At 35.1% G+C, this 27,219-nt stretch overlaps 1 protein-coding gene across 5 annotated transcripts in view; it reads right to left on the bottom strand.

The window, feature by feature from the left end:
• The window catches only part of ARHGAP32 (Rho GTPase activating protein 32), a 300,153-nt gene that overhangs the window by 31,358 nt on the left and 241,576 nt on the right, over positions 1 to 27,219 (bottom strand). For all 5 annotated transcript variants that reach the window (XM_077756545.1, XM_077756541.1, XM_077756542.1 and 2 more), the window contains 2 exons: positions 9,396 to 9,545; positions 953 to 1,055 (listed from right to left, as the gene is read on the bottom strand). In XM_077756545.1, coding sequence (XP_077612671.1) covers positions 953 to 1,055; positions 9,396 to 9,545 — 253 coding nt within the window. The remainder of the gene's footprint in view (positions 1 to 952; positions 1,056 to 9,395; positions 9,546 to 27,219) is intronic.

The following is a 27,219-nucleotide window of genomic DNA, read 5'->3' as shown; positions in this document are numbered from 1 at the left end:
CTCTGAGAAGATAATGGGAGAGGACACAGAATACATAACGGTATACATGCTACAAAACTGGGGCTAAAGGGAATTAGAGGAAGCTTCACCACAGGAATGCAAACAATTATAATAGGACACTATCAAAAACTGTATGCCAAGAAACTGGACAACGTGGAAGAAGTGGGTAAATTCCTAGAAAAACATAAACTACCAAAACTGAAACAGGAAGAAACAGAAAACTTGAACAGACTGATAATCAGCAAAGAAACAGAATCAGTAATCAAAAACCTCCCAACAAACAAAAGTCCAGGGCCTGATGGCTTCCCAGGGGAATTGTACCAAACACTGAAAGAAGAGTTAATACCAGTATTCTCCTCAATATATTCCAAAAAATGGAAAAGGAAGGAAAACTTCTAAACTCATTCTATGAAGCTACAACTACCCTGATACCAAAACCAAATTAAGGACTCCACTAAAAAAGAGAACTATAGGCCCATATCCCTGATGAACATGGATGCAAAAATTCTCAATACCAGCAAACCAAATCCAACAGCGCATTAAAAGAATCATTCACCATGATTGAGTGGGATTTATTCCTGCGTTGCAAGAGTGGTTCAACAGAAGAAGTTTCACTTGTCAATTTTAATTAAGAAGAATAATTCTATTACAATGGAAATTTTCATCTCTCATTGTTTTCATGGATTCAAACTTTGAAATTTTCTAAAGTCTCCAAATACTGCAATGAGACAAGATACAAGTACTGAAGAGACTAAGGAGACATGGTTTTCTGATACAACAAATAAAGAAATGGCACTTAGGAAGACACAAAGAACAATATAGGTATTACTTCCTACTTCATCTAAATTATATTACTGAAAATTATGGTTATAAGTGTGACTTAATTTTGAAATAATTTCACTTTAAGAAATTATAATAGGAACTAAAACGAAAATGCCAAACAAGGTTTTACCGTAGTCTCTGGATGTTAGAGGCAACGCCAGAGAGACGATATATTCCATCCACAATGCCATATCTCTCAATGAATGCTGTACAGCTCTGAAGAACCTGGGGCACTAAAGAGAGGGTTTAAAGACAGAGGTTAAATTGGGAGTATTCCATCAAAACAAAGTCGCCAAAAAATCAGAATGTCTTAGTTTTCATAACCAAAAAACAAATCTGTGAATTAAAATAAGGGGCAGAGATTAATCTACTACAAAAACTGATGAAGCCACATTTACTTATTTTCACATCTAAACTAGACAACTAGTACCTGAATATTAAGACCAGCTCTCTCCCATTACATTTAAGTGTTAACAGTGAGAGAATTTGTATTTTATTAGGATAGTTACATGTAACGGTAAGTGAAATAATTCATATATTAGGATAGTTACATGTAAGTGTAAGGGTAAGTGAAAGAATTTATACTTTACTAGGATAGTTATATTTAAGCATAATGGTACGTGAAAGAAGTCATATGTTATTAGGATAGTATCGCTAAGATCTTCTACAGCGGTATCGTTTAGATCAAGTTACAACACTAAGATGAACTGTTTAATCCTAACACTAGACTTAAAAAAATTACAGCTGTTCAGCTGAACTTCACACATAGAAAATGGATATAACAAAGCTAATGTTCAGCCTAACATAATTGCCTGTAAGTGTTTCAATTTTCCACTTTTAAAAGTTTCTTTCATCTGGGGCGCCTGGGTGGCTCAGCTGGGTAAGTGCCTGACTCTTGATTTTGGCTCAGGTCATGATCTTATGACTTGTGAGTTTGAGCCCCGCATCAGGTTTTGTGCTGACCCTATGGACCCTGCTTGGTATTCTCTCTCTGCCCCTTCTCTCTCTCTCTCTCTCTAAATAAATATTTCTGCCCCTTCTCTGCTCTCTCTAAATAAATAAATAAAATAAAATAAACTTTAAAAAATAAAAATTAAATAAAAATTAAAGTTTCTCTCATCTTTTCACAGCTAATGCTAATTCTAAATTTTATACAATAAACAAAACACCAACATAAGGAAAAGGTCAAATCAATTTCAAGTAGAAGGAACCTTTTAATTTCCTGCCTATCTTTACATTAAAATTGCTGATGTTCTGACTTAATACTATCAGTTTTAATACTGTAGTTAATACTATAGTATTATAGTTAATACTATCAGTTAATCATACATAATCACTGTAGCAATAAGCAAAAAGAAAAGAAGGGTACTCTCTCTGGTTACCTCACTGAATACCTGACAGAAATGGACACTAGTCTGGGCCTATAGTCTAGAAAAGACCATTGAAAGTACATAATTTAAAAGTTTTTATACTCATTCAAAAATGTACAGTAGCTGAAATTTGAACTTTGTCTTAATGTCTTAATTTTCTTAGTACAGACTGATGAATTTGCAGGCTTTAGCATAACTATGTTCATTTGATAGTGTTAGTTAATATCCCTGAAAAGAAGGTTGGGAGAACATTATCTGGTCTGCAAAAAACTGCTATACAAAGGATGAAACATTCAGACTGGCAAATGAAACATTTTAATAGGGTAATTATAGCTAATGTATTTCACTTACTGTATATAACATTCCTACATTATTATAACAGATCTTTTAAAAACTTTTTAATGTTTATTTATTTTTGAGAGACAGAGCATGAGTAGAGGAGGGGTGGAGAGAGGGAGACACAGAATCTGAAGCAGGCTCCAGGTTCTGAGCTGTCAGCATAGAGCTTGATGTGGGGCTCAAACTCACAAACCTTGAGATCATGACCTGAGCTAAAGTCGGAAATCAATAACGTAAGTTTTTAACCAACTGAGCCACCCAGGTGCCCCTATATCAGACTTTTCATTGCTTCTCCTGCCTTTTTTTTTTTTTTTTTGTTCCTTCCTGCATTCCATCTTTTAACTTCTGTCAGATACTATACTTTACATTTAAAATTTAAACTCCTTAGGTTTGAATAATTTTTTAAAGCAGCTATATTATTAAGTATGTAATATGTGCCAAGCTAAGTTTTTTACAACATATGCCCTCATTTAAGTCTCACAGAAATCTACTGAAAAAGCTCTGTCACTGTATCGAGAGGAAACTGAGTCTTACAGAGATGAAGTTTTACCCAAAGGGCAAGCAGGAAACAAGGGCAGAAGTGAGATTCTAACTAAAACAGTCCAAGTACAAAGTCAAGTTTTAACAAAGGCAAAATACTGCTTAGAATGCAAGGTCCTTCACAGTTTGCACTTAAGTTATTGATCTCACAACTCCAGGCCAACTCACGTCTCTCCTGTCTTACCACACAAACCAGCCATTTTATAAGTCCCTCAATTTCCTGATAAAGAAAAACCAATTTCCTCTCCCTGCATTCTCTTCCTACTACCACCTTCTTATAGAAAACTCTTGGCTGTTGTTGAAAACCCAATTGAATTTTCACTCCTAAGCAAGCTTTCTTTGAATATTCCCAAGGAGAGCTGGCTGCACTATGTTCTAGGTGCCCAAAGAACTATGTCATTTCGAAATATTATTTGCTTGTTTATATAACTATTGCCCTTTATTAGTCAAGCTTTTAAGGAGCAAAAACCATGTTTCATCTGTCTTTGTATATTCAAAATCTGTGTCTTGAAACAAAGTAGAAAATTAGCAAATGAATTAATTTTTAAGTGCCCTTGTGAGCCTGACAAAGTCATACGATCAAGTCAGCTGAGCAGGGACATCTTGGTTTTCATAAGAAACTGTATTCATTTTCAACTGTATGCTTTCTATCTCTAAAAATGTTCACAAATCTTAGACAAGAAAAATATCTTTATGACGGGAATTCTAGTACTAATACTGTTACATCAATGATAACCTCAATGCCTTAGTTTCTATCCTTACAACCTAGAAGTGAAATAAAATAAACTGGGACCTGGAAATTTTCTATCACCTACTTCCAAGGAAATATATTTAGAGATTACTGGGATAATTAATACAATTATTTAAAGAAAGGAAGGAAAACAAAGCTGTAATTTTTTTTTCTTAAAAGATACTGCTCATTATGTATCCTCCAAATTAGCATGGTAACTGACCCAGGTACTCAAAGCCCTTCAGAACACAGGGTTGTATTTGTGTATTGTCAAACTCTCTTAGTATTCACTGTAGAATTTTCATAAAAATAAGCGACCATCTATTAAAAAGTATAGATTACTTTCTTGGGACTCTCACAATCATGTGATATTAGATTCATATTTTCTTAAATTCTCCTAAACAAGTAGGCAAACTTTGAAAATACAGGGAATCAGAAGTCTTTCCCTGATAGTATGGCTAAGGCCCACAGACATAATACATTATGGAAAACATCTGAACTATTTCTTAACATTTGATGTTCCTAGGCAAAAAGACTGAATGTCCACAAAACAATCACATGGTGTGGCTTCATAAATAAAATTATATAACTGAACAATGCTATTACTTAGAATTTTAAGAGCGACAAATGAGGAAGTTATTTAAAATAGGTAGTAAAATGAAAGAGAAAAGCATAAACTTTCATTTTAAAGAAGACAGTAGAAACTGAAGAAAAGTGTCAAAGGTAAAAAAAGAAAAGATCTGGTTTCTCGTTTCACTAACATAGAAGAAAGCAATATGGGAACCAATTACATTATTCGAAGAAATCCTAGTTTAAAACAGGCATCTTAAACATCTTTTCCCCCAATACCATCTGACAAACCAGCAAAGTGCACATTAAACAATGACCCAGACAAAACACAGCATTAGAAAACCTCCACACTGGTTCTTCCAAGAGAGGACAGGACTTTAAGAATTATTCCCACACTCTCCAATAACATTCTTCTGATCCATGTTTATTTAGTATTTTTAGTAGTTTTGATGTCATCATGATAATATAATAAGTACATGTCTAAATTAAAACTGATGACATTTAAGATTAGAATCATGGCTAAAAGAAGTATATGATAAGTAAGTAGGACACGAATTGGTCTTTGATTTTTCTTGACAGTTGTGGTTTCATTTCTGCTCTCTTTTCTTCATTCACTCACTCACTCATTCATTCATCAACACTTCTCTATGCCAGGAATCATGCATGCACTCTGTGATACAGATGAAAGAGTCAAGTTCCACTCTCTGGGTGGTGGCTTCTAGGCCAGGAGTACACTGGTACAGTATTATTTGTTAGAACGTGTATCATGATTTTTGGTTACAAAAGTGTGACTATCAAAAGGATTACTTTCAGGGGTTATTTGGCCTTGTTATTTTCCCCGCAGTGTGCTCTGATTATGAAATCTCTGTATATTTACAATAGTTTTTTTTAAAGTCTCTTGGCTCAGAGACACCTGGGTGGCTCAGTAGGTTAAGTGTCTGACACTTAATTTGGGCTCAGGTCATGATCTCAGGGTTTGTGAGAATGAGCCCCGCTTCAGGCTCTGTAGTAATTCTCTCCTTTCTGCCTCTCCCCCGCTCCCCAACCTGCCACCAAAGTAAATACATAAATGTTAAACAAAAGAGCCTCTTCCTCAAACACAGAAATCTGCTCAGGCAACAGCTTTCTCACCTTGAGTTTTAACATTTTTGTATGTCGTACCAACTCTAATTTTTTTTTTGTAGAAAGCCCAAGTTTTCTACAAAGTTCTCACCTTTTTTGCCATTTAATTTCAAATCTCATTTTAAGGAAATTTGGTTTCAAGAATGTGCAGCAAATAAAACAAATACTGTAAAAAAATCCATGACACTTGAAAACTCTTTGTTCCACTAGAATAAATTTATCATAGTTAAGGAATGCATGAACACTCAAGTCATTAAATCTGTTATTTTTCAGAAAGATATGATATACTGGCATCTGTCTTCTACTATCATTCTTCCTAAGAATGGAAACACACCTGAAACTTCTAAGTACAACTAAAATGTCCTGATTTGATGTGTGAAGTTAGCATGGCAGAACAAACCAGAGAACATTCTCTCATATTAATATCACATCCAAGCAGGGTTGAACAAAATGAGACACAAAAGAAACAAACACTAAAAAGAGGTACAAAAAGAAAAAGGAAACTAAGATAACAAAAACCATTTGACTCTATAGGTAAGAAAGCCTATGTAAATGACAAATTATACACACACACACACACACACACACACACACACACACAACTACGTGAGATTAAAAAAAAAATCAGTTCTTTAGTAACCATGATATATAATCTTTAAGCAACTCAATTACAAGCATTGTGATTTGTGGTAGCCGAAATGCTGTAAGATCATTCTGAGTGAATCCTGGCACCAGGGATCACTACAAAAAAATTTTTTTGATGCCTTGTCAGGTTCCTAGATGATTTCTTATAACATTTTGTATGAAAGAAACAGGTCAGGTTTGTCACTTCCTTCAACAGAGAGGTGCTCAAAAGTTTAGAAAGCGTTAACAGGATAATCTTTCTAGAAAGTTAATTATTCATTAGGAATACAATTGAGAGAATGAGTCACTTAGCAAAACAGCACTCCAAAATGAGCTTTCTTATTAGAAATCTGGTATAAAATATATTTTATATAGAATAAGGACATTACTTTAAAGTCCAAACTAAAACAGAATAAATATGAGGAAGAATGATAATACACATTATAAATTATATCTGTTTAGCCATACATATTTATATCTCGTGTCTTCTCACAATTGTATTTATACTATATATCATTCTTCCTTCTGATTATTCCTTTAGACTTGAGAATACTATGTATTATATATTCAATTCTACATTTTAATTTAGACTTTAAAATAATCTTTCTCTCCCCTTATACAAACACATACGTAACTGTAATTATAGACTATATACAATATAGATGAAGTCTCAAAATCTTAAAAAGCTTTTTTTTAAGGTTTATTTTTGAGAGAGAAAGAGAGTGAGCGGGGAAGGGACAGAGAGAGAGAGAGAGAGAGAGAGAGAGAGAGAGAGAGAATATCTGAAGGAGGCTCCAGGCTATGAGCTATCAGCACCTGATAGGGGCTGGAACTCCCTAACCCGGGGATTATGACCTGAGCCGAAGTAGGATGCTTAACCAAATGAGCTACTCAGGCAGGCATCCCTCAAAGTTTTAAAAAGCTTTAATTCCTCCACATTTATTAAATCAAAGACAAACTAAGAAACTATTTTACTATTAAAAACCATTTTCTTTCCTAAAAATTTTAGTGAATAAATTTCAAAGGTTTCCCTTTTCCTGTTAGCCCTTATTTGAATATTCAAATACATATTCAAATGAATATCCTTTGTATGGTTACTTATTTTTCATATTCCATTATCCCAGGGGCTTAATTTTCTCACAAATCCGAATGATATTTTCATATGTTTTATTTTATCATACCCAAAACAGATTATTTTCTCAGTCTGAGGTACCTTTCCTTTGCACTTGTTATTTTCATTATGTGGAAATTTGATATTTGAGACTACCCCTTCCTTTATGGTTTTTTTTTGACCTGAGAAAGCTTTATCCCTCTTAGACTGCAAAAAGAAATTGCTTCATATTAGCATTTCTAGGAGTTTAAGACAGTTAACTCTTTTATACCCATGGAATTTTCAGTGTCCTAAAGTAAGAATGTTTTCAAAATTGCTATTTCATATTCTGCCCCTCTCTCTCCATCTCTTTCTACATATATACACACATATATATTCAATAAGTAACCCCCACCCCGTGACCTGGTTTTAAGACCATACACACAGTGGATTCGCATCTATAGTAAGAACTACTTCTGAACATTCCAAGCTGTGTCATTCACGTCTCATTCTCTATGCTAATAACATTCTATTTTTGAGTATTGTTTTAATATATGGTAAAGCTACATGCCTCTTATTCTATCACTGATTTTTTTTCCTACCATGATGCTGCTTAATATTCCCGTTGGTTTATTTTTCCATATGCATAATCCTCAGGTTATTTGTTTTTTCAGAATTGCATTAAGTTGACATTAGTTTGGGAATAGCACCTGTTTAAAATAATACTTTAGGGGCACCTGGGTGGCTCAGTCAGTTAAGCGTTTGACTTTGGCTCAGGTCATGATCTTGGGGCTTGTGAATTTGAGCCCCACGTTGGGCTCTGTGCTGACAGCTCAGAGCCTGGAGCCTGCTTCAGATTCTGTGTCTCCCTCTCTCTCTGCCCCTCCCATACTTGTGCTCTGTATCTTTCTCTCAAGAATAAGTAAAAGCATTAAAAAAATTTAAAATAAAATAATACTTTACCTTCTTCCTCAAGAAACATGGTACACTTTGCATTAAATTAATATTATAAATACAGTCTTATTCTTTTTTTAATGTTTATCTTTGAGAAAGACAGAGTGTGTGTACACATGGGGCAAGGGCAGAGAGAGGAGGGGACAGAGGATCTGAAGCGAGCTCTGTGCTGTCAGCAGAGACCCAGATGCGGGGCTTCAACTAACCACCTGTGAGATCATGACCGGAGTGAGCCAAAGCTAAAGTCGGACACTTAACCAACAAAGCCACCCAGATGCCCCAATAAACTGCTATTCTTTAAGCAATGAGTAAGGCCTTAATTTGAACTTGACGTACATTGGTACTTAATACTAGTTTTCACTAGTCGCCTTTTAAAAAGGTACAATGGGCATTTCCCATCAGGATTCAGAATTTCACAAACTATTTCTGGTACTAATCAACATTACAGGGAGATACTTCTTTAAAATTGTGGCATCTCTAAAGGAAATGGCAGAGGAAAGCACTATTTAAAAATTTTTTTTGATTGTTTCTTCCTGTCCATTCATCCTCTCTATCTATTCAGCCAATCACTGAATTCCTGAATCCGAGTTCAATTTAGAAAGAAATTTAGGGGCTTCTGGGTGGCTCAGTTGGTTAAGTGGCTGACTCTTGGTTTTGGCTCAGGTCATGGTCTCATAGTTCGTGAGTTTGAGCCCCACATCAGGCTCCATTTGCCTGCTTGGGATTCTTTCTCTCTGCCCCTCCCCTGCTTGCTCTGTCTCTCTCAAAAGAAAAATAAATAAACTTAAGAAAAATTTAAAAAAAATAAAATAATTTTCAGCTACACAAGTGGGAGACTGGTCTTGGTATTTTAGTCTCAAGACTTTGACTTATTTTTTTTCAAATAGAAATTAAATAAATAATTTACAAAAATGTGAGAGGAAACACTGGACAAGAAAGCTATCTGGAAAGATATAAAAATAATGCAGACTAACAGTGCTGTTGTACCCTCTGTGTGAGCGTCTTACCTATGCCAGGCAGATCAGAGGCATCTCTGAGGCCAAAGGGCACTCTTAGGCCTTCTCTGTTCTCAATTATCTCAGAACTCAAAGAAGTACGTGGAAAAGTTCAGTAAATGCTGTGGAGCTTATATGGAATAAATAGTGCTTGCTTAATCTGCTTCAGAATTGATTACAGAAAAGCAACATGGAGAGATCAGATGCTGAAATTATGAGGTTATATGTATTGTTTTTACCTTCAAAACCAGAATTCAGAAGGTGCTCCCCCAGGTCACAACCAAACACCCTCTCTTTCAAGATCCCCCGCTGCTTCAGCTTCTGTTTTGTGGGACGAGACTTCATGAATGTGCGCAGGAAAGTGATGAGCTTCCCGTGCTTTTTAGACACTGAAAAATAATAATAAAGAAGAAATACCTCAGCTGTGGCAAGTGGTTACATTTTTACTTAGTGTGATAAAACAGCAGAGCTCTCAGTCTGACTGCAAAATAATCTATTACACACACACTTTATATTCTGTAGGGAAGTTTCAGTAGAAGCTTAGGCAACAGTTGCATGATAAATGGCATAAACTTACACCTTCTTCTCGCCAATCTGTGATCTTACTTGATGCGATTGTCAATACATTTAAGTATTGCAATCTGTGACCTATAACCCAAGCTTGGTGAACCAGCCATCTTCCCAATGCATATACCCAAGGATGCTGCAGGATTACGGCTGGAACCTGAGTTTTACTCTGATACATTGCTTTGGAAATCTTTATAATAAGTAAGACCTACAGTGATGTAAATATGGTTTGCATTTCTAGTATATTTCTAAAATGTCTTACTTGATGGTTAGAATTTTTAAGGTATTTATAATCTGGAAAGTAAAACAAAAAAGAAAGAATTCCTTCTTTCTCATTTTATAGGGAGGACAATGCCACTATGATATAGAACACACTTGTCAAACTAGTGGCTATATAAAACACATATATATAAAAAACATGAACTCTTCTATTAACATCCATCTATAGTATACTAAATACATCATCTTAATTCCTTTTAGGCAAAGGTGAGAAATAAGTAGATTAATAAGCAGTAAAATATTTTCACCGATTGATATAGAAAGACCACAGCAAAAAAAAACTGAAAGCAAACAAACAAATCCCCAAAATAAGGACTTCTGAAAAGTGCAGCCTACAGGAAAATCTACTCTAAAAGTCAACATACCACAACTATCATAAGCTCAGAGATTAGTTGTGGGATAGGAGACTAATAAGCCATATGGCCTCAATCCTCCTATTCAGTTTGCAGATGATTATTGGGATTCTTACTAATTCCTACTAGGTATAGATTCTTGAGTGAACCCAAATCTTTTTTTTTTATTTTTTAAATTTTTTTATTTTTTTATTTTTTTTTTACANCTAGAGTTCTCTGATTTGCTCATTTTAGCCACTCTGACTGGCGTGAGGTGGTATCTCAGTGTGGTTTTGATTTGTATTTCCCTGATGAGGAGGGATGCTGAGCATCGTTTCATGTGTCTGTTGGCCATCTGGATGTCCTCTTTGGAGAAGTGTCTGTTCATATCTTCTGCCCATTTCTTCACTGGGTTGTTTGTTTTTTGGGTGTGGAGTTTGGTGAATGAGTGAACCCAAATCTTAAATGTCCTGACTGATGAAGCCTCCTGAAGGAATTCTGTGCACAGGGAGAACATGTGGCCTGGGGACCACAAGATGGCCTTAGATGGGTTTCTACAGATCGAATTAGCCATTTGTCTTCCATGTCTTTCCATTTTATGAGAAATACTACTTACAGACACAAGCATCTTTTCTATGAATTGTGTGAGGGTGATCAACTACAGTGGTTTTCCTATAACTAAGTTTCCTGGAACATGAGACTTTCTGTGTTAAAACGAGGAAATCCTAGGCACACTGGAACAGGGTACTCATCTTAGATTGCGGAGATTAAATGGGAAATTTATTTTTTGATATCAATTATTTAAAGTTTGATTAGAATTGTCAGAATAATTTTGATGCTATCTCTTCTGACATATCCTGAAACTCTGGGAATTATAACCTCTCTTGTATCCTAGATTCCTTGCTGTAAAATTAAATGATGTGCTCTTTTACCTGCTAGTGAGACATTTATAGCACTGTTGGGTAAGTTCAGAAGTATGTCACACATATCATAATATTACTGTATTAAAAAGTCACTAGACTTGTAAGTGTTCTATTCTCCCCTAGTTGTTAGCACACAGTGTGTTTTGAATCTTTATTAAAGAGTGGCCATCAAACCATTTCTATTCATTTTCAAATATTCTGTACATAAACTTTAAAATAATTCTGACATGATATATCTAAAACTACAAATGAATTTGGTTTGCAATAATTTAACATTGGATTTCCATATGTATTTTATGTATTTTTATATATTAACATTATAGTGATAAAATTCTACAGTATTCACTATTACTACCCGGAAATAGGGTATGTTATCATTTTTCTGAACCTCTTATCTCTCAGTAAAGTTTTCTAATTTTCTTTACGAAAAGATACACTCCACGTAAATCTCCAGTTATAAATATTGTAAGGTATTTTACATTTTTTGCTGCTCTCGTTGAATAATATTTTTCTTCAATTATGGCTTTAAACTGTAATTACTGATGTGTTAGTAAATGATTTATGTATAGTTCAAATCTGATCATTTGCTATACTCTCAACAATTAAAAAAATTTTGGGGGGGCGCCTGGGTGGCTTAGTCGGTTAAGCGTCCGACTTTTGCTTGGGTCATGATCTCACGGTTCGTGGGTTCGAGCCCCGCGTCGGGCTCTGTGCTGACAGCCAGCTCAGAGCCTGGAGCCTGTTTCAGAGTCTGTGATTCCCTCTCTCTCTGACCCTCCCCTGCTCATGCTGTCTCTATCTCTCTCCTAGAAATAAATAAAACATTTAAAAAAAAATTTTTTTTTAATGTTCATTTATTTTTGAGAGCGAGAGAGAGACAGAGACAGAGTGTGAGCAGGGGAGGGACAGAGAGAGAAGGAGACACAGAATCCGAAACAGGCTCCAGGCTCTGGGATGTAAGCGCAGAGCCTGACGTGGGGCTTGAACTCACGAACTGTGAGATCATGACCTGAGCCGAAGTTAGCTGCTCAACCAACTGAGCCACCCAGGCACCCATCAACAATTTTAAGAGAATTGTATTTGATCCTTTGGATTTCATGGATATATCATTGCATCAAATCAAATATGATCATTCTTTCCTTTTTCTGAGAGAAATGTTTTATTTCTTTCAGATTTTAGTGATTGGCCAGAACTTCCAAGATACACATTAACAGTGGGCATTCGTATTTTGATAACAAATCTGATGAAAATGTCTGTTGAATATGACAACTGTATATGCATATAATGTATATGAGAGAGCATTCTTTTAGTCTCAGATCTCCAAGAATGTTTCACAGGAATGGGAATTGAACTGTAAGTATGATTCATTCAGCAACAAGTATCTAAATGCCTTCTATATCTTAGGAACTGCTCTAAGTCCTGAGATTCAGTGGGGGAACAACTCAGGCGAGCTCCTTGCTGCCACAGAGCTTACTGAGGGGAGAAAGACAATGAAAAATTAAATAACAAATACTAACATGCAACATTTACTTTATATTAGTAAGTGCTAGCAATTGCCCAAGTGTTTATATTTACTAACCATTCATTTCTCACAGAGCCCAGTAAGGAAAATACTGTTATTATGCCTATTTTCAGATAAAGAAACAAAGACACAGAGTGCTAAGTAACATGCCTAAGGTCATATGACCAGGATTCAAAATCAGGTGGCTGGGCTCAAAACCCAAGCTGTGTGATACCGCCTCAATTAAGGTAACCAGGTAATTGCAGACTGCTTTTAACTACTCATAAGGAAATGAAGTCAAGTAACAATGGCAAGAGAAAATACACTGGGTAGGGTGGTCGGGGAAGGTGTCAAGAAGTAACATCTGATCTGTAAGGCACTGGGTATAGACTGCAAGAAGACAGTATGGTCTGAAATGAGGACAAAGAGGTATGCCAAGGTGAGGTACTAGAGGCCATGATATCAAGTTTGGAATGTATGCAATGAGGACATACTGAACAGCTTAAACATTTAAGGAAAGTTACTTTAAAAATAACCCAATATGTGTATTAAGAGCACAAGTGTGCATTAATAGGGAATTGGTTGAATTAATTATGATACATCTGCACAGAGAATTACTGCTTGGCTTTTTTATTTTAAAGGAGATACCACCTCACACCTGTCAGAATGGCTAAAATTAACAACTCAGGAACCAACAGCTGTTGGTGAGGATGCAGAGAAAGGGAATCTCCTTACACTGTTGGTGGGAATGCAAACTAATACAGCCACTCTGGACAACAGCATGGAGGTTCCTCAAAAAGTTCAAAATAGAACTACCCTATGATTCAGCAATTCCACGACTAGGTACTTCTCCAAAGGATACAAAAATGCTGATTAGAAGAGACACATGCACCGCAATGTTTATAGCAGCACTATCAACAATAGCCAAACTATGGAAAGAGGCCAAATGTCCATTAACTGATGAATAGAGATGTGGCATATGTATTCAATGGAATATTACTCAGTGATCCAAAAGAATGAAATCTTGCCATTTGCAACAATGTGGATGGAAGTAGAATGTATTACCATAAGTGAAATAAGTCAGAGAAAGACAAATATTCACTCATGTGGAATTTAAGAAACATAACAGATGAACACAGGGGAAGGGAAGGAAAAATAAGAAAAAAACAGAGAAGGAGGGAAGCCATAGGAGACTCTTAAATACAGAGAACAAACTGAGGGTTGCTGGAGGAGTGTTGGGGGGGAGTATGGGTTAAATGGGTGAGGGCATTAAGGAGGACACCTGTTGGGATGAGCACTGGGTGTTCTATGTAAGTGATGAATCACTGGGTTCTACTCCTGAAACCAATACTATACTATATGTTAACTAACTTGAATTTAAATTAAAAAATTTTAAGTAAATAAATAAATAAATAATGGAGGATCTCTACCTACTGATATGGAGTAATCTTCAGAATACAGTCAGTCAAAAAAGAACATAGAGAACAGTGTATTTTGTGTAAGAATGGATGGAGAATATATATATCACACATACATAAATTCACACAAACACAGGTATGTGTGTACCTAGGGGTTTATTTTTGCAAAGAGGAACACTTGAACAATAAGCCAGAAATTAATAGGTAAAGAAAATGGGTGGGGAGAGATAGTAAAACCGCTCTGAATTTACCTTTTCATATACTTTGATTTTTAAATTATGTTAACAATTTTTCTACATGTTCAAATATAAAATTTAGAACATTAAAAAAGCAAATCCTAATTTTGAAACTAGCCTGAAACAATGTATCTCATACATCAAATTGGGAACACTGTCAACAGAGAGAAATTATTTTAAATGACCTGTAAATAGTAAACTGACCATTCGTACTTACTGGGATAAATTATGGTAACAAAAAAAGTACAAAGTAATATTTAATTTCATTCAACTGTTTTACTATTGGTAATAATATCGGTTGTGTAATTCTGAAACAATTTTATACATATTGTGGGACATGTATATTTGTATATTAATTAATTAATTAGTATATTAATGTTGTTAGGACCCAAGATTTTCAGTGTGAGAAAAAGGAGATACAATAATAAAATCAAAGAAGTCACAGGAAAATCCCAGTAATGTTAACTTGAGTTGGAAATGTGAACACAAACTTAAAATACACACATATTTCTCTTAAGCTCTAGCCACTGAAAGGGTTAAGAAACAATGACACTCTACTTGCAATGAACACCTTTGGTTTCAGGTGTGGATTTCTAAATATCATTCCTTAACGAAATAAGCCAGGACTCCCTGGAGAAATAGCTGTTTGCAGGTTGACATAGGGAAAGCACAAAGTAAGATGGTGAAATTCTGTTGTGGCCAAGAGCAAGGGGAAACACCCACACCTGGCAGGAGTGGTGCCAAAAAGACAGGTGAACATGCTGCCACTGGCCAGCTCTGGGACACAATGAAGACCCGAACATCACAGCGAATGACTATAACTTAGTGTAAAACATCAAATAAATAAAAATTCATGTGTCCACAGTAACACTCCCCAGATGAAAGGAAGGAAGAGAGTGACAATTTTCAGCACAAATGGAGCTAGAACATTTAAAAAACTGCATGAGTAGCTTGCCATAGTGAACTGGGCTCCCCACTAGTAGAGAAAGGAATGTATTTACTTCTTTCACATCAATTAGCAACAGCCTATCTGGAATGACTAGAATTACTTCTATATTAACCAGGAAACACACACGTTCACAATTCAGTGATAGTTTATGGAAATAAGTTATAATGATGATCCTCCAACCAAACTCTTATACACAGTAAAATTACATTAGTCAGAGGGCAGCTGATGTAGAACTGAACTTTCCAGGACACTAGGTAGTTCTGACTCTGCTTTTGGGGTGCCAAGTTTGGCTCATGAACAAGGAAACTTGGCCATCTTTTCCTGTTAGGGTAAAGACTGTTCATGTTTATTTTTCCTAAATAGTGACATAAGCCTCAACTTAAGTAAGGGTTGTAACAGGACACAAAATTAAGACCAGTGGAGAGTGTCATTAGTGACTCCACTCCCATGTGGCACTTGAGGGTTCTGGGAAACTGTGCCGGCATACGTACAATCTGGCTTCTACGCTGCATGGCCAGGCACCTTGCTTTCATTACCTGTCCAAAAAACATTAAAATAAATTGGAAACTTTCAATCTAAGCCTGTAATGGGACTGGGAGGGGTAAGTGTGGTCTCTACCTACCAATCTACAGTCCAATCTGAGACACCGAAATAACCAACAGTCATGATGAACTAGACACACAGTCTTAAATGACTTCTCAGTCTTCAAAGGAAGATTAAAGTATGTCCTATACAGTTTCAGTGTTGCTATTATTGTTGTTAATCTCATTGGCATTCTACTATATGTGTTGCTGAAGCGAGCACAATCTAATTGGTATTCTAATTCACCACGGTAGAGAGAGCTGGGTAAAAGGCTCTGGCATCCATAATTAAATAATCGGTTATCCATCAAGATAGACAAATTTCATTATATTGGAAATTGAAACTAATAAAAATATTCAATTTGGGGGTGCCTGGGTGGCTTAGTTGGTTAAGCGTCCAACTTTCGCTTGGGTCATGATCTCGCGGTTCGTGGGTTTGAGCCCCGCGTCGGGCTCTGTGCTGACTGCCAGCTCAGAGCCTGGAGCCAGTTTCAGTCTGTGACACCCTCTCTCTCTGACCCTCCCCTGCTCACGCTGTCTCTCTCTCTCCTAGAAATGAATAAAACATTAAAAAAAATATTCAATTTGGTTATAATTAAATCTGAAGATCTGACAACACTTCCAAATATAAATGTCTTTTCATATTAATTTGCTCTTTAGATTTTCTTTCCATTCATTTCTTAGATGATAAAATGACCGGAAAAAGCTTATTACGGACACTGATACTGTCCCCCACCTGCTGCTTTATAACAAACCAGAAAACTAAGTCAGTAAATCTATGTTTTGAGGAACAGAAGTATGGAATACTGTCAGTTACATCAGAAGATTTCTATTGAGGAAGGTAGAGTGGAGGTTTGGGTTTAGACACATTTCAACAAAGGAACATTGGAGGTAGTTGTAAGGGTAACAGGGTTAAGGTCCACCAAATATGCTGAATTAGAGAAATGAAAATGATAACCATGGCATTTCCATAGATAAAGTATATCAAAAGTAAAACACAAACCATATTTAGACAAAAGCAAATCATACCATTTTATATTCAAACTGCCTATTCCAGAGTTAAAATGCAACATGTGCCACAATGCTAACTTCTTCCACATTACTTACGCATGATACATTTTACATCTGCAGTCTTTTTTCAAACCTGAGACAAACCCAACCAGACCAGTCTTTCCAGCAGTTAAAAGCTTTAGCAGTATGACACACACTTCAGTATCTCCAAGGTAAATCTTTATGATACCAATAACCAGTTTACAGGGTACACTAAAAACATACAGTTGAGTAAGCCATAGTGAACCTTGACATGGAGACATGGGGCACTGGGTGTTACCAATTACACAAGTGTAATATTTCTCTAGCAAAACTCAAGAATTCTTACTTTCTCAACACTTCACTTAAACTAGAGTTCTCTAAATTGTGTCTCAAAAATCTTCTAGATTGAGTTTAGAGAAAAGTCTAGGCTTTGGATTAATTTCTCAGGAAATTAAATTTAAAGATGACTTGCACCAGATAATGGCCTCAGCATTACATTTATTTGATTATATGCATTGAGTTTTAAGATCTGTAATAAATTCATAAAGTCAAACAGACAAATGAAAGGGTAGAGGTGGGATGTATAATACCTAAGGAGACTATCATTATTAAACCTAATAAAATATGAGTATAATGTTTAACATGTCCAATGGATTTTCATGATTGTACATAATATCCTTCTTTTGCTCAAAGTGTTTAAACACATATTAACATATTTAAACATTATGTTAAATATGGAAATTTAACAGAAGGGAACAGAAATATAGGCAACTGGACTATATGATATTTAAGGATCCTGTAACTTCCCAAATTCTAAGTCTCTGTTGCAGATCTTGAAATATTTTATGCTAAATAAATATGAAAACATTTGTTTAAAAATTAAATTCCATAAACTTGCTTTTATTTAAGGCTAAACAAAATATCTATTCATACCAATAAACATGAAGAAAGGATTTTCCTCTAAGCAGGGTCAAATGGACTTTACCTTTATACATAGACCACTAAGTTCTAAGAACTGTTCTTCAAAAGAGTATCGTAAAAATGAATTTTAAGAAAAAATTGTTGAGAGAAATAAAGTCTATCATATTATGCTTAGTTTTAACCTCACTATTAGTTAAAAGCCTGCTGACCTAAAACTTGCTTAGACAGTTTTCAGGGCAAACTGACTGGACAACATGAGCAGAAGACCAGGCCTGGGGTAAGGATGGTCCTGGATAGTCAAGAACTACAGAGCTATTAGAAGTATTAGAGTCCTGTGTAGGTATGTTTATTTTTAAAAACTGGGGTGCTTGGGTGGCTCAGTCAGTTAAGTGTCCGACTTAGGCTTAGGTCATAATCTTGTGGTTCATGAGTTCAAGCCCCGCTTCGGGCTCTGTGCTGACACCTCAGAGCCTGGAGCCTGCCTTGTATTCTGTGTCTCTGTCTCTCTCTGCCGTTCCCTGCTTGTGCTCTGTCTCTCTCAAAAATAAATCAACATTAAAAAAATTATTAAATACTTTGATTACATAGAAAAGTTTAAGAGAATAATGTGACAAATATCAATGTACATATCATCTAGCTTTTTTCAAATCGTTAACATTTAGCCATATTATTTCCTTTTTTAAAATTAAAATAATAAAGTGCTACAGACATAGTTGAGCCCATGTATCTCCTCCAATCCTATTTTTGTACAGAGAGCTTTTATCCTGAATTCGGTATTATCATTACCTTACTTTACACATGTATAAGGTTATTTATTATACTTTATACGTGTAGGTAACCATAAAGAATATATACTACCATTTTAAATGTTTTTAAAATCTGTAGAAATGAAATCACACTATAATAAACCTTCTCCAAAAGTCATGTATTTTCAGAATATATAATTGTGAATCAGTATATTCATTTTAACTACATTATTGTATTCCCTTATAAGTATATACCACTGCTTAGACTTCTATTCTCCTACTGACTATCACTGAAGAGCTCCCCGGTTTTTGTTGTTACCAATACTGCACTGAGCCATCTCCTAAGTGTCTCCCTGGGCCCCTGTGAAACACCTTCTCTGAAACTCATGCTTAGGCACACGACTGTTGGACTCTAGAGTATGCTATTTTTCAACCATATTTCTACTTTGCTAAAATATTCTCTAAAATGATTTACCAACATAAGATGTATTTTGGGGTTCCCATTCTTTATCTCTTTGTCCTATTTAGTTCTTTCAGACTTCTTCATTTTTGACAAACTGAAATTTTATCTCACTTTAATATGGGTTTCTGTGCATGATTTCATATGTTTACTGGCCATTCAGTTTTCTTCTTTAGCGAGAGAACTGTTCATACCTTTGCCCATTTTACTGTTTGGTTATCTTCTTCTTACTGAAGAGTAAGAATTCTTTAAATAATCTGGAAACAAATCCTTTGTTAATTATTCATGTTAAAACATCTTCTCCCAGTACAAATTTTAAAATGTCTTTAAGTATGGTTTCCACGCTTTAAGATATCTTTCTGGTAAGGAAATGTTTAAGGTCAGAAACATATTACAGTATTTCCTATCAACGTTTTTTTTCCCTAAAACTTTTTCACTTTTTTACTTTATTTTAGACAGAGAGAGACAGCGAGAGGCAGAAGGACACAGGGAGAGAAAGAATCTGAAGCAGGCTCCACACTCAGTGTGGAGCCCAATGTGGGGCTCAATACCACATGCCTAGCATCATGACCTGAGCCGAAATCAAGAGTTTGAAGCTCAACCAACTGGCCCACCCAGGCACCCCTGCTTTTTTGCTTTGTCTTTTTAACTATTTTTTATGGTTGGAGTGAGGCTGAGATATAATATTACTTTTTTCCTTATGTATAAACAATGCTATTCCATCACCTTTTATTGAATAATCATTTCTCCACTAACTTTTGATTCTTTTTCTTTTAATGTTTATTTGTTTTTGAGAGAGAGAGAGTGAGCACACAAGCAGGGGAAGGGCAGAGAGAGAGGAGGACAGAGGATCTGAAGCAGGCTCTGTGCTGACAACAGAGCCTGATGTGGGGCTTGAACTCATGAACTGTGAGATCATGGCCTGAGCTGAAGTCGGACATTTAACTGAATGAGCCACCCAGGTGCCCCTAATACTGATTCTTAAATGCAAATATGTATAGTATGTGAGGGATGTCTTTCTCAGTTCTCTTAAATCTGTCAGTCTCTTCTCTCCATTAATACCTTATTTTCTTAAGTTCTAGCACTTTAGAAGTTTTAATATCTAGAAAGAGGAGCCCACTCTACTTACTCTTTAAAACTGCCTTTATATTTTTAGCCTTTTACTCTTTCATATCAATTTTAGAATCAGCTTGTCAAATTAAAGGAGGAAAAAAGTTGGGGGGAAGCTGATTAAAGCTGCACTGAATTACAGATTATCTTAGGTGAGAATGGACTTATGATATTGAGCCTCCTGTCCACAAACAGTAAACCTCTACTCTTAAGATTCTTTATGTCCTTCAGTAAATTTTTCTAACCTTTTCCTATAAAGGCCTTATGTATTTTTTGTTATAGCTATTCTTAGGAACTTTACGGTTTTTGCTGCTACTGTAAATGGTACTATTTTCTCAACTGTATTTTCTAATTGTTACTGGTGCATAAAAACACAATTAGCATGCCGTGACAAACTGCTGTTTTCTTCCAATGACGCCCCTGCAACTTCTAGCCATATATTTGTGGAGACAGTAACTCTCAGTCGTTCATTTTCCTCATCGACAATAAAGTTAAAAATAGTAACTACCTAATAAGATTGCGAGGTTGTGAGGATTAAATAAGAGTATAAGGCACTTAGTGCTAGACAGGAAAAATTAATGTTGGGTGCTATTTCACTGAATAATTTTTGCTCGGCTACCTTGCTCAATTCTGTTCTTCTGATAATTTGACTGTAGATTCTTCTGGATTTGTAGACAATCAACAACAAAGATTGGCTGATTTGCTTTTATTCTTTTCCAATCTTGTAACTCTTCTTGTTTAATACTGCTGAACCTCCAAAGAACAATTATCTTGTTCTTGACTTTAAATAGATTGTTTTTTTAATTTAATTTTTAAATTTTTTTTAACAAGTAACAGTGTTTTATTTTTATTTATTTATTTTTTAAATAGTTTATTGTCAAGTTGGTTTCCATATAACGCCCAGTGCTCATCCCCACAAGTGCCCTCCTCCATGCCCATCATCCCCCTTCCCCTCTCCTCGACCCCCATCAGCCCTCAGTTTGTTCTCTGCATTCAAGAGTGTCTCATGGTTTGCCTCCCTCCCTCTCCCCAACTATTTTTTCCCCTTCTTCTCCCCCATGGTCCTCCGTTAAGTTCCTCCTAATCCACCTATATGTGCAAACATGGTATCTGTCCTTCTCTGCTTGACTTATTTCGCTCAGCATAATACCTTTAAGTTCCATCTGTGTTGCTACACATGGCCAGATTTCATTCTTTCTCCAAACAGATTGTTTCTTAAGTCTCCCCATTAAGAATAAAATTTTTGTGGGGTTTTTAGATAGAAACCTTAAATATATTAAAGTAATTCCCCAGTCTTAAATGCTAAGAAAGAAAAAATGAACAAGTGTTGATCTTTATCACATGATTTCTTTGCATCTATTATGAAGATCTTTATTTGGTCTTAATTTTTAAGTTTTGAATGTGGCAAACTAAATTTATACCCACTTTTAAAAGTCTTGCTTTTATACTTATGTAAGTTCCCTTTACTCCCACTTCCCTTGTATCTTTGTAAGCATGGAAATGAATGCAGGAGACTAAAGAAGGAAATGGAAGGAAATGGTAATTAAACAAAAAATAATAAAGTCTTAAGCCAAAGTTCCATCTCAGAAACTGCAACAAGCAAGGGAGTACTGTAAACATATCAGAAATTACTTTCAGTAAAGGAAAGCAAACAAAATAATTCTATAGGGCATAAGTGTAGACAAGAAATTCTAAAGACAAAACTGGAACAGGTTGCTGATGCCTTAAATAGCAACAAATATGCCACAGATTTACATTTGCAGTCGTAAGTAAAGAGCTGAAGTGAACTGCGTTACTTGGGATTTTCAGATTTATTAATAGGGCTATTGACAAGAGATATAAAAATTAACTCATTTTTAGCATGCACTGTCAGATATCCTGAAAGGGTCTTTGGGCCACCAAGAAACATAGCTTTGGGATCAGTTTAGTAAACATTCATGTCAGGGGAAAATGTAGTATAATTCTTATTTCGTTTATAGCTTTGAGTATCAATTAAATTGGTTCAAACTAACCAACAAAGCTTTTCTTTGACATTAAGTGAAAGTGATTCGCTAGAATAATATTTCTACAAACTTTTAAAGAAAAATTTCTGGATAGTTGAACAAGATTCTAACATGTGACTCAAATATAAATTAAGCAGACTGAACCAAAAACGCTTTTTCCAATACTAGAGAACCTTTGGAACTTTCCCTTTTGCGAAAAAAACTTCAACATAAATAAAGCTTTTAGGATGAATAATGATATAAAGGAAGTTCTTTAAGTCAAGAACTGAAAATACCAAAAATAATTTTGATGTTGTAGTTTTTTTGATCTTACAAAAAACACCCTCCAAACCAGAGTAGTTTCTTGTACACCAAACTTACAGTAAGTTTTTACTTGGTGAAATAAGACGTGTTCAAGAAATTCTATACCTGACTCTATTTTTATCTCTGAAAATCTTCTGGTCTAGCTTGTATTAGTTCTCCCTCAATCTAGCTCTACCCATGGCCTGGTTCCAACTCCTATGATGAAAAAGACAAACTGAATCCTAAATCAGATATCCAATAAAAATTGAGGGAGAAATCTAGAAACAGTGATAACTGTGATACAGTAATGTCATGACAATAACTATAGTATAGCTAATATTTATTGAGTGCTTACTATGTGCCAGGGCTTTACATGTGTTAACCAATTTAAACTCAGTTTGGGTTAGCATCACACTCTAAAATAATTTAAAGTCAAAATATAAACCAATATCTGATCACTAGAATTTTCTTCTTCAAAGTTTATGTCACAGAAACAGGTATATTAAGTAAAATCTAATTCATCTCCCATTACATTCAATGTGATGACTTTTAAATGTAATAAGGGTTATCAGAATAGTGACGCTTTCATGCTTTTCCTTTCTTCAGTGTATCCAGCTCTGTCAAAATGACCTATGACTCATATTCCTTTCCTTCAATTTATTTGGTGCTATCCTCTAATATCTAAACATGTGGTAAAAATATTCAATAGGCATAAAATGTTAGCAATTCTATTTGAAGATCTACAAATACATGAACCAATGGCCTAGTAACTGAATGTTTTTATGACTTTCCAATAATCAAAAAAACAGTCCAATTAACGTCATCCATTCAATCAAGCCTACAACTGGCCAGGCAGGAGCAGGTGAAAATGAACTGGGCCAAGAATACACAGATACAGTGTTAGTCCTGATTCTGCCAATAACTTGCTGTAAGATTTTAGAGGAAATAAATAACCATTCTAGAGGTCAGTTTAGTACCATGAAAAATGAGAAGTTTAACCAGTTTATGAATTTGGAATTTCAGTGAAAATACCTGCAAAATCATGAAATACTCTGACAAAATAGAACGTTAGACCAACACAGGAAGCTCCGAAGTCTGTGGGAAACATCTTTGCTGTAGGAAAACTTACCAGAAGGAAAAAAAGACATCATTTAGAACTTCACTGAAGAGCTATGTAAGAAAATAAATCAGGCTTTGTAAAGCATCTTGGAAAAGGCTGGTATAAAAATTTAAGATAGAAAAATCACTGTTAAATGTTACTATTTTATACACAGTATATTAGGTTATTAGCACTTTTTAAGTAAAATTAGTTTTAATTAAATCAATGGATTTATTTTTCTCCATTAAAACTTAAAATGGTAGTTAGTAATTGTACTATCTTTTATTGTGAAAGCTGTTGATTATATCATATATACACTATTGCTTATTTTTTTGCTTTGCTAGCAAACCCTTGGTAAATAGTACAATAACCATTTATAATATTGTTTTTACTAGAAAATGCCATATACTTTATAAAGATTGATTTTTGAATTAGGTTTCATGAATTTGCTGCAGTAATACAATTATGCATCAAGTTATGGAAATAGTTACATAAGCATGTTGTATAAATTAGTTATATAAGGATTCCTTACTACTATTTTAAGTAACAGAAAAAAAGGGAAATATTATATATAGGCTCTGAACTTCTGAAAATTTACATTTTATCAGATTTATATTTAAAATGCAAAATTCTCACTATCTCCCTAGGAAGTACTTCTAATTTTTAAAGCAGGAATATAGCAGTTTTAGCCTTGACTTTCATGCCTCTCCATCTCCACCCACTGCCAAAATAGATGTCCAGGAAAATCTTTAGATAAATATGAGTACTAAATCTTAATATGCTGTTGAAATTGTTGTGGGACAAGAAAGTACAGAATAATTTTTGAATAATACATCATAAACAATTTTGGAAGTTAAGAAAAAAACACAGTTCTCTAACTGATGCGTGTAACAGCTGCAAGGGACTACCACAGAGAAAACATCTGAGACCAGCTCAGGGATGAGGCTCTGGAATGTGGACAACCGTAACAGTTTTGATATCTGTACATTCCAACTTCAAAGGGAGGAAACCAGGTATTTGAGAAATGCCATGTACAATGCTAACATAAAAATAGCATTGACAGTGATGGCTCTTGATTGAAAAATTGGAAAGCTACTAACAGTTACATAAGTCAAGAATGCTTCCATTTACTTATGAGAGAGAAGAGCAAGCATTTTCAAAAGGCATTACTCTCTGGAATGCAAATGGATGACACTAAGGCATATAGAAGATAAATCTACAGTAAATCTTAGAGAAGAATCTTTCAGACACAGAAGAGATAAGAGTAATTCTCTTGGAAAAAGACGCAGAAAACAGGCAACAAACCACTTCTTCAGAGTATCCAGCACAACCCTTACGTGCAGTGGCATGCCTATGCTTAACAAAAATATTTGGGTATTTGAATAAAAACACTTCCCTTTTTCAGAGTTAAGAATGAAACCAAAGCAACATCATGCTGTCACCCTTCCTCAAGGAGCACACACACAGGTATGAGTTAGAATGAGCACAGTATGTGAGCTCTTTAAAAGTCACGGTTCCCTTGGGAAAATAGGCATCAGGTTAAGATAAGACACTCTCATTATTTACATTATACATTTACTTTTCCAGGAGCTATACATTTCAGTAATATCAGAGGAGGCGCAAATTTAGCTTATGGGATTTTAGGGTGACATAAATAAGCTATACATTCTTCTTGCTAAAAATGATAGTGGTTATTTAAAAATTTAAACTACAAATTAAAATAAATGTGATCAGCTTTGTTCCCCAACTCTGTACAAAAAAGAAGCAAAAAAAATTTTTTTTAACTTGGTGACTTTACCACCTCAGTTATTATATAAAAGATTCTGACTAATTGCATTTCTAAATACAGAACAAAAAATTTGCATTTTACCAGAGAGGAGTAGGAGGAAACATGGGGTGGATATAAATTCCTGCCACTAAAGGATTCTAACACAGGAATGAGATATAATATACAGATTAGGGAAGTATCTCTAATAAGAATTTTAGAATAATCCAGGTCCTTATTTTTCCAGGATGAACTAGTACAATTTGATGTAAAGCTTAAAAACTAGTACTATTTCAGGAAGACATTTATTTACATATTCTCTCTTATAAAAAGTAAAGTATAATAACTACATATTCTTAGGAATTCAGTAACATCAAAGGTAAGAGGACTATCAAACTACATGAAGTTCTAGAAATCTGAAAACTGAGATAAATCTTAACAGTGTGAAAACTTTTCTTGAAATTAAATTTGTTTTTAGATTAAAAACAGATTAAATGTAGATTAAAGTATAATCATATTCACTTTCATGTCATATAATCCTCTGTGCTTTATTAAGCCATGAAGTTTGGTGTGGGTCATAGGTTGTTTTTTATTTGTTTTTGTGGGTTGGGTTTTTGGTTTTTTTTGCAGGAGCCAGAGGGGGCAGGTTCTATATTTGGAAAGCACAAAACTGATAATGAGGACACTTTATTTAAAGGCAAAAGTCTTAGAAGCCTGCCCTACAAAAAGAAAAAAGAAAAAAAGAGAAAAAACTTGACCATTAGCATGGAGAATAAGACATGGATTTTGGAATCAGACAGACCTGAGGGTCTGGGCCCAGTCTCTAACTAACTACTTCCCAATTTGCAAAGTCTTGAATAAATTACCTATTTAAGTTTCAATTCCCACTAATACACAGTGAGAATGACAGTAATAATACCTATCTGTCAGGGTTACTATAATGCTTACATGAAATTTTATATGCCAACTGCTTAACCCAGTAAGTGCCAATAAGCTATTTTTACTACGGTAATTTCTCTTTACCTTTGGTCTAAAAATGTTTAGAGTCCTCCACAGCACAGGGCTGACCAAAACCTGAGTCCGCTTTCCAAAGGAGGCTTAATGAAATGAGGTTGTTACCTCCTCAAATCAGAGCTAAAGTCACTATGGAAGGAAATACACAAACAAGGGAGCACTTTCTAGTCCTTCCTATACTCATCTTAACATGTAAACTTAACCTAAGATACTTGAGATTTCTGTTCTCTTCTACTGAATCCCATAGAGTATTACCTAATACTTTAAAAAACAAGGAATGGGGGCACCTGGGTGGCTCAGTCGGTTGAGCGTCTGACTTCAGCTCAGGTCATGATCTCATGCTTTGTGGGTTCACGCCCCACTTTGGGCCCTGTGCTGACAGCTCAGAGCCTGGAGCCTGCTACAGATTCTGTGTCTCCCTCTCTCTCTCTCTCTCTCTCTCTCTCTCTGCCCCTCCCCAACTCGTGCACTAGCTCTCTCTGTCTCTCAAAAATAAATATAAAAAAATTTAAAAAATAAAAAACAAGGAATGGTCTCAAACCATTACATATGAGCAACAAGTGCTTTAAAAAAATTAACAATGAAAGAGTTCTACATTCTGAAATTCCCACATTTATTTTTCAAATCCTTGGTTTTCAAAATTAAAATACTGATTCATTTAAATGGTAGAAACAGTCCTGAGAAGAAAATGTTCAGCTGCTTAACAGGGCTGATCTGTGATTCTGAAAAAATCCCAATTTCCATGCTATAATGAAAAGCATTTATCACCAAGGTCTAAAGAAACACCACAAACACAGAATTCTATCCTAGTGCTAAAAAAAAAAAAAAAATCTCCCAAACAGGAA

The sequence above is a fragment of the Crocuta crocuta genome, unplaced genomic scaffold (assembly GCF_008692635.1).
Source record: "Crocuta crocuta isolate KB4526 unplaced genomic scaffold, BGI_CrCroc_1.0 scaffold172, whole genome shotgun sequence".
Lineage (NCBI taxonomy): Eukaryota > Metazoa > Chordata > Mammalia > Carnivora > Hyaenidae > Crocuta > Crocuta crocuta.
The sequence above is the reverse complement of the archived record's forward strand: the minus strand, read 5'-3'. Positions and strand labels throughout refer to the sequence as shown.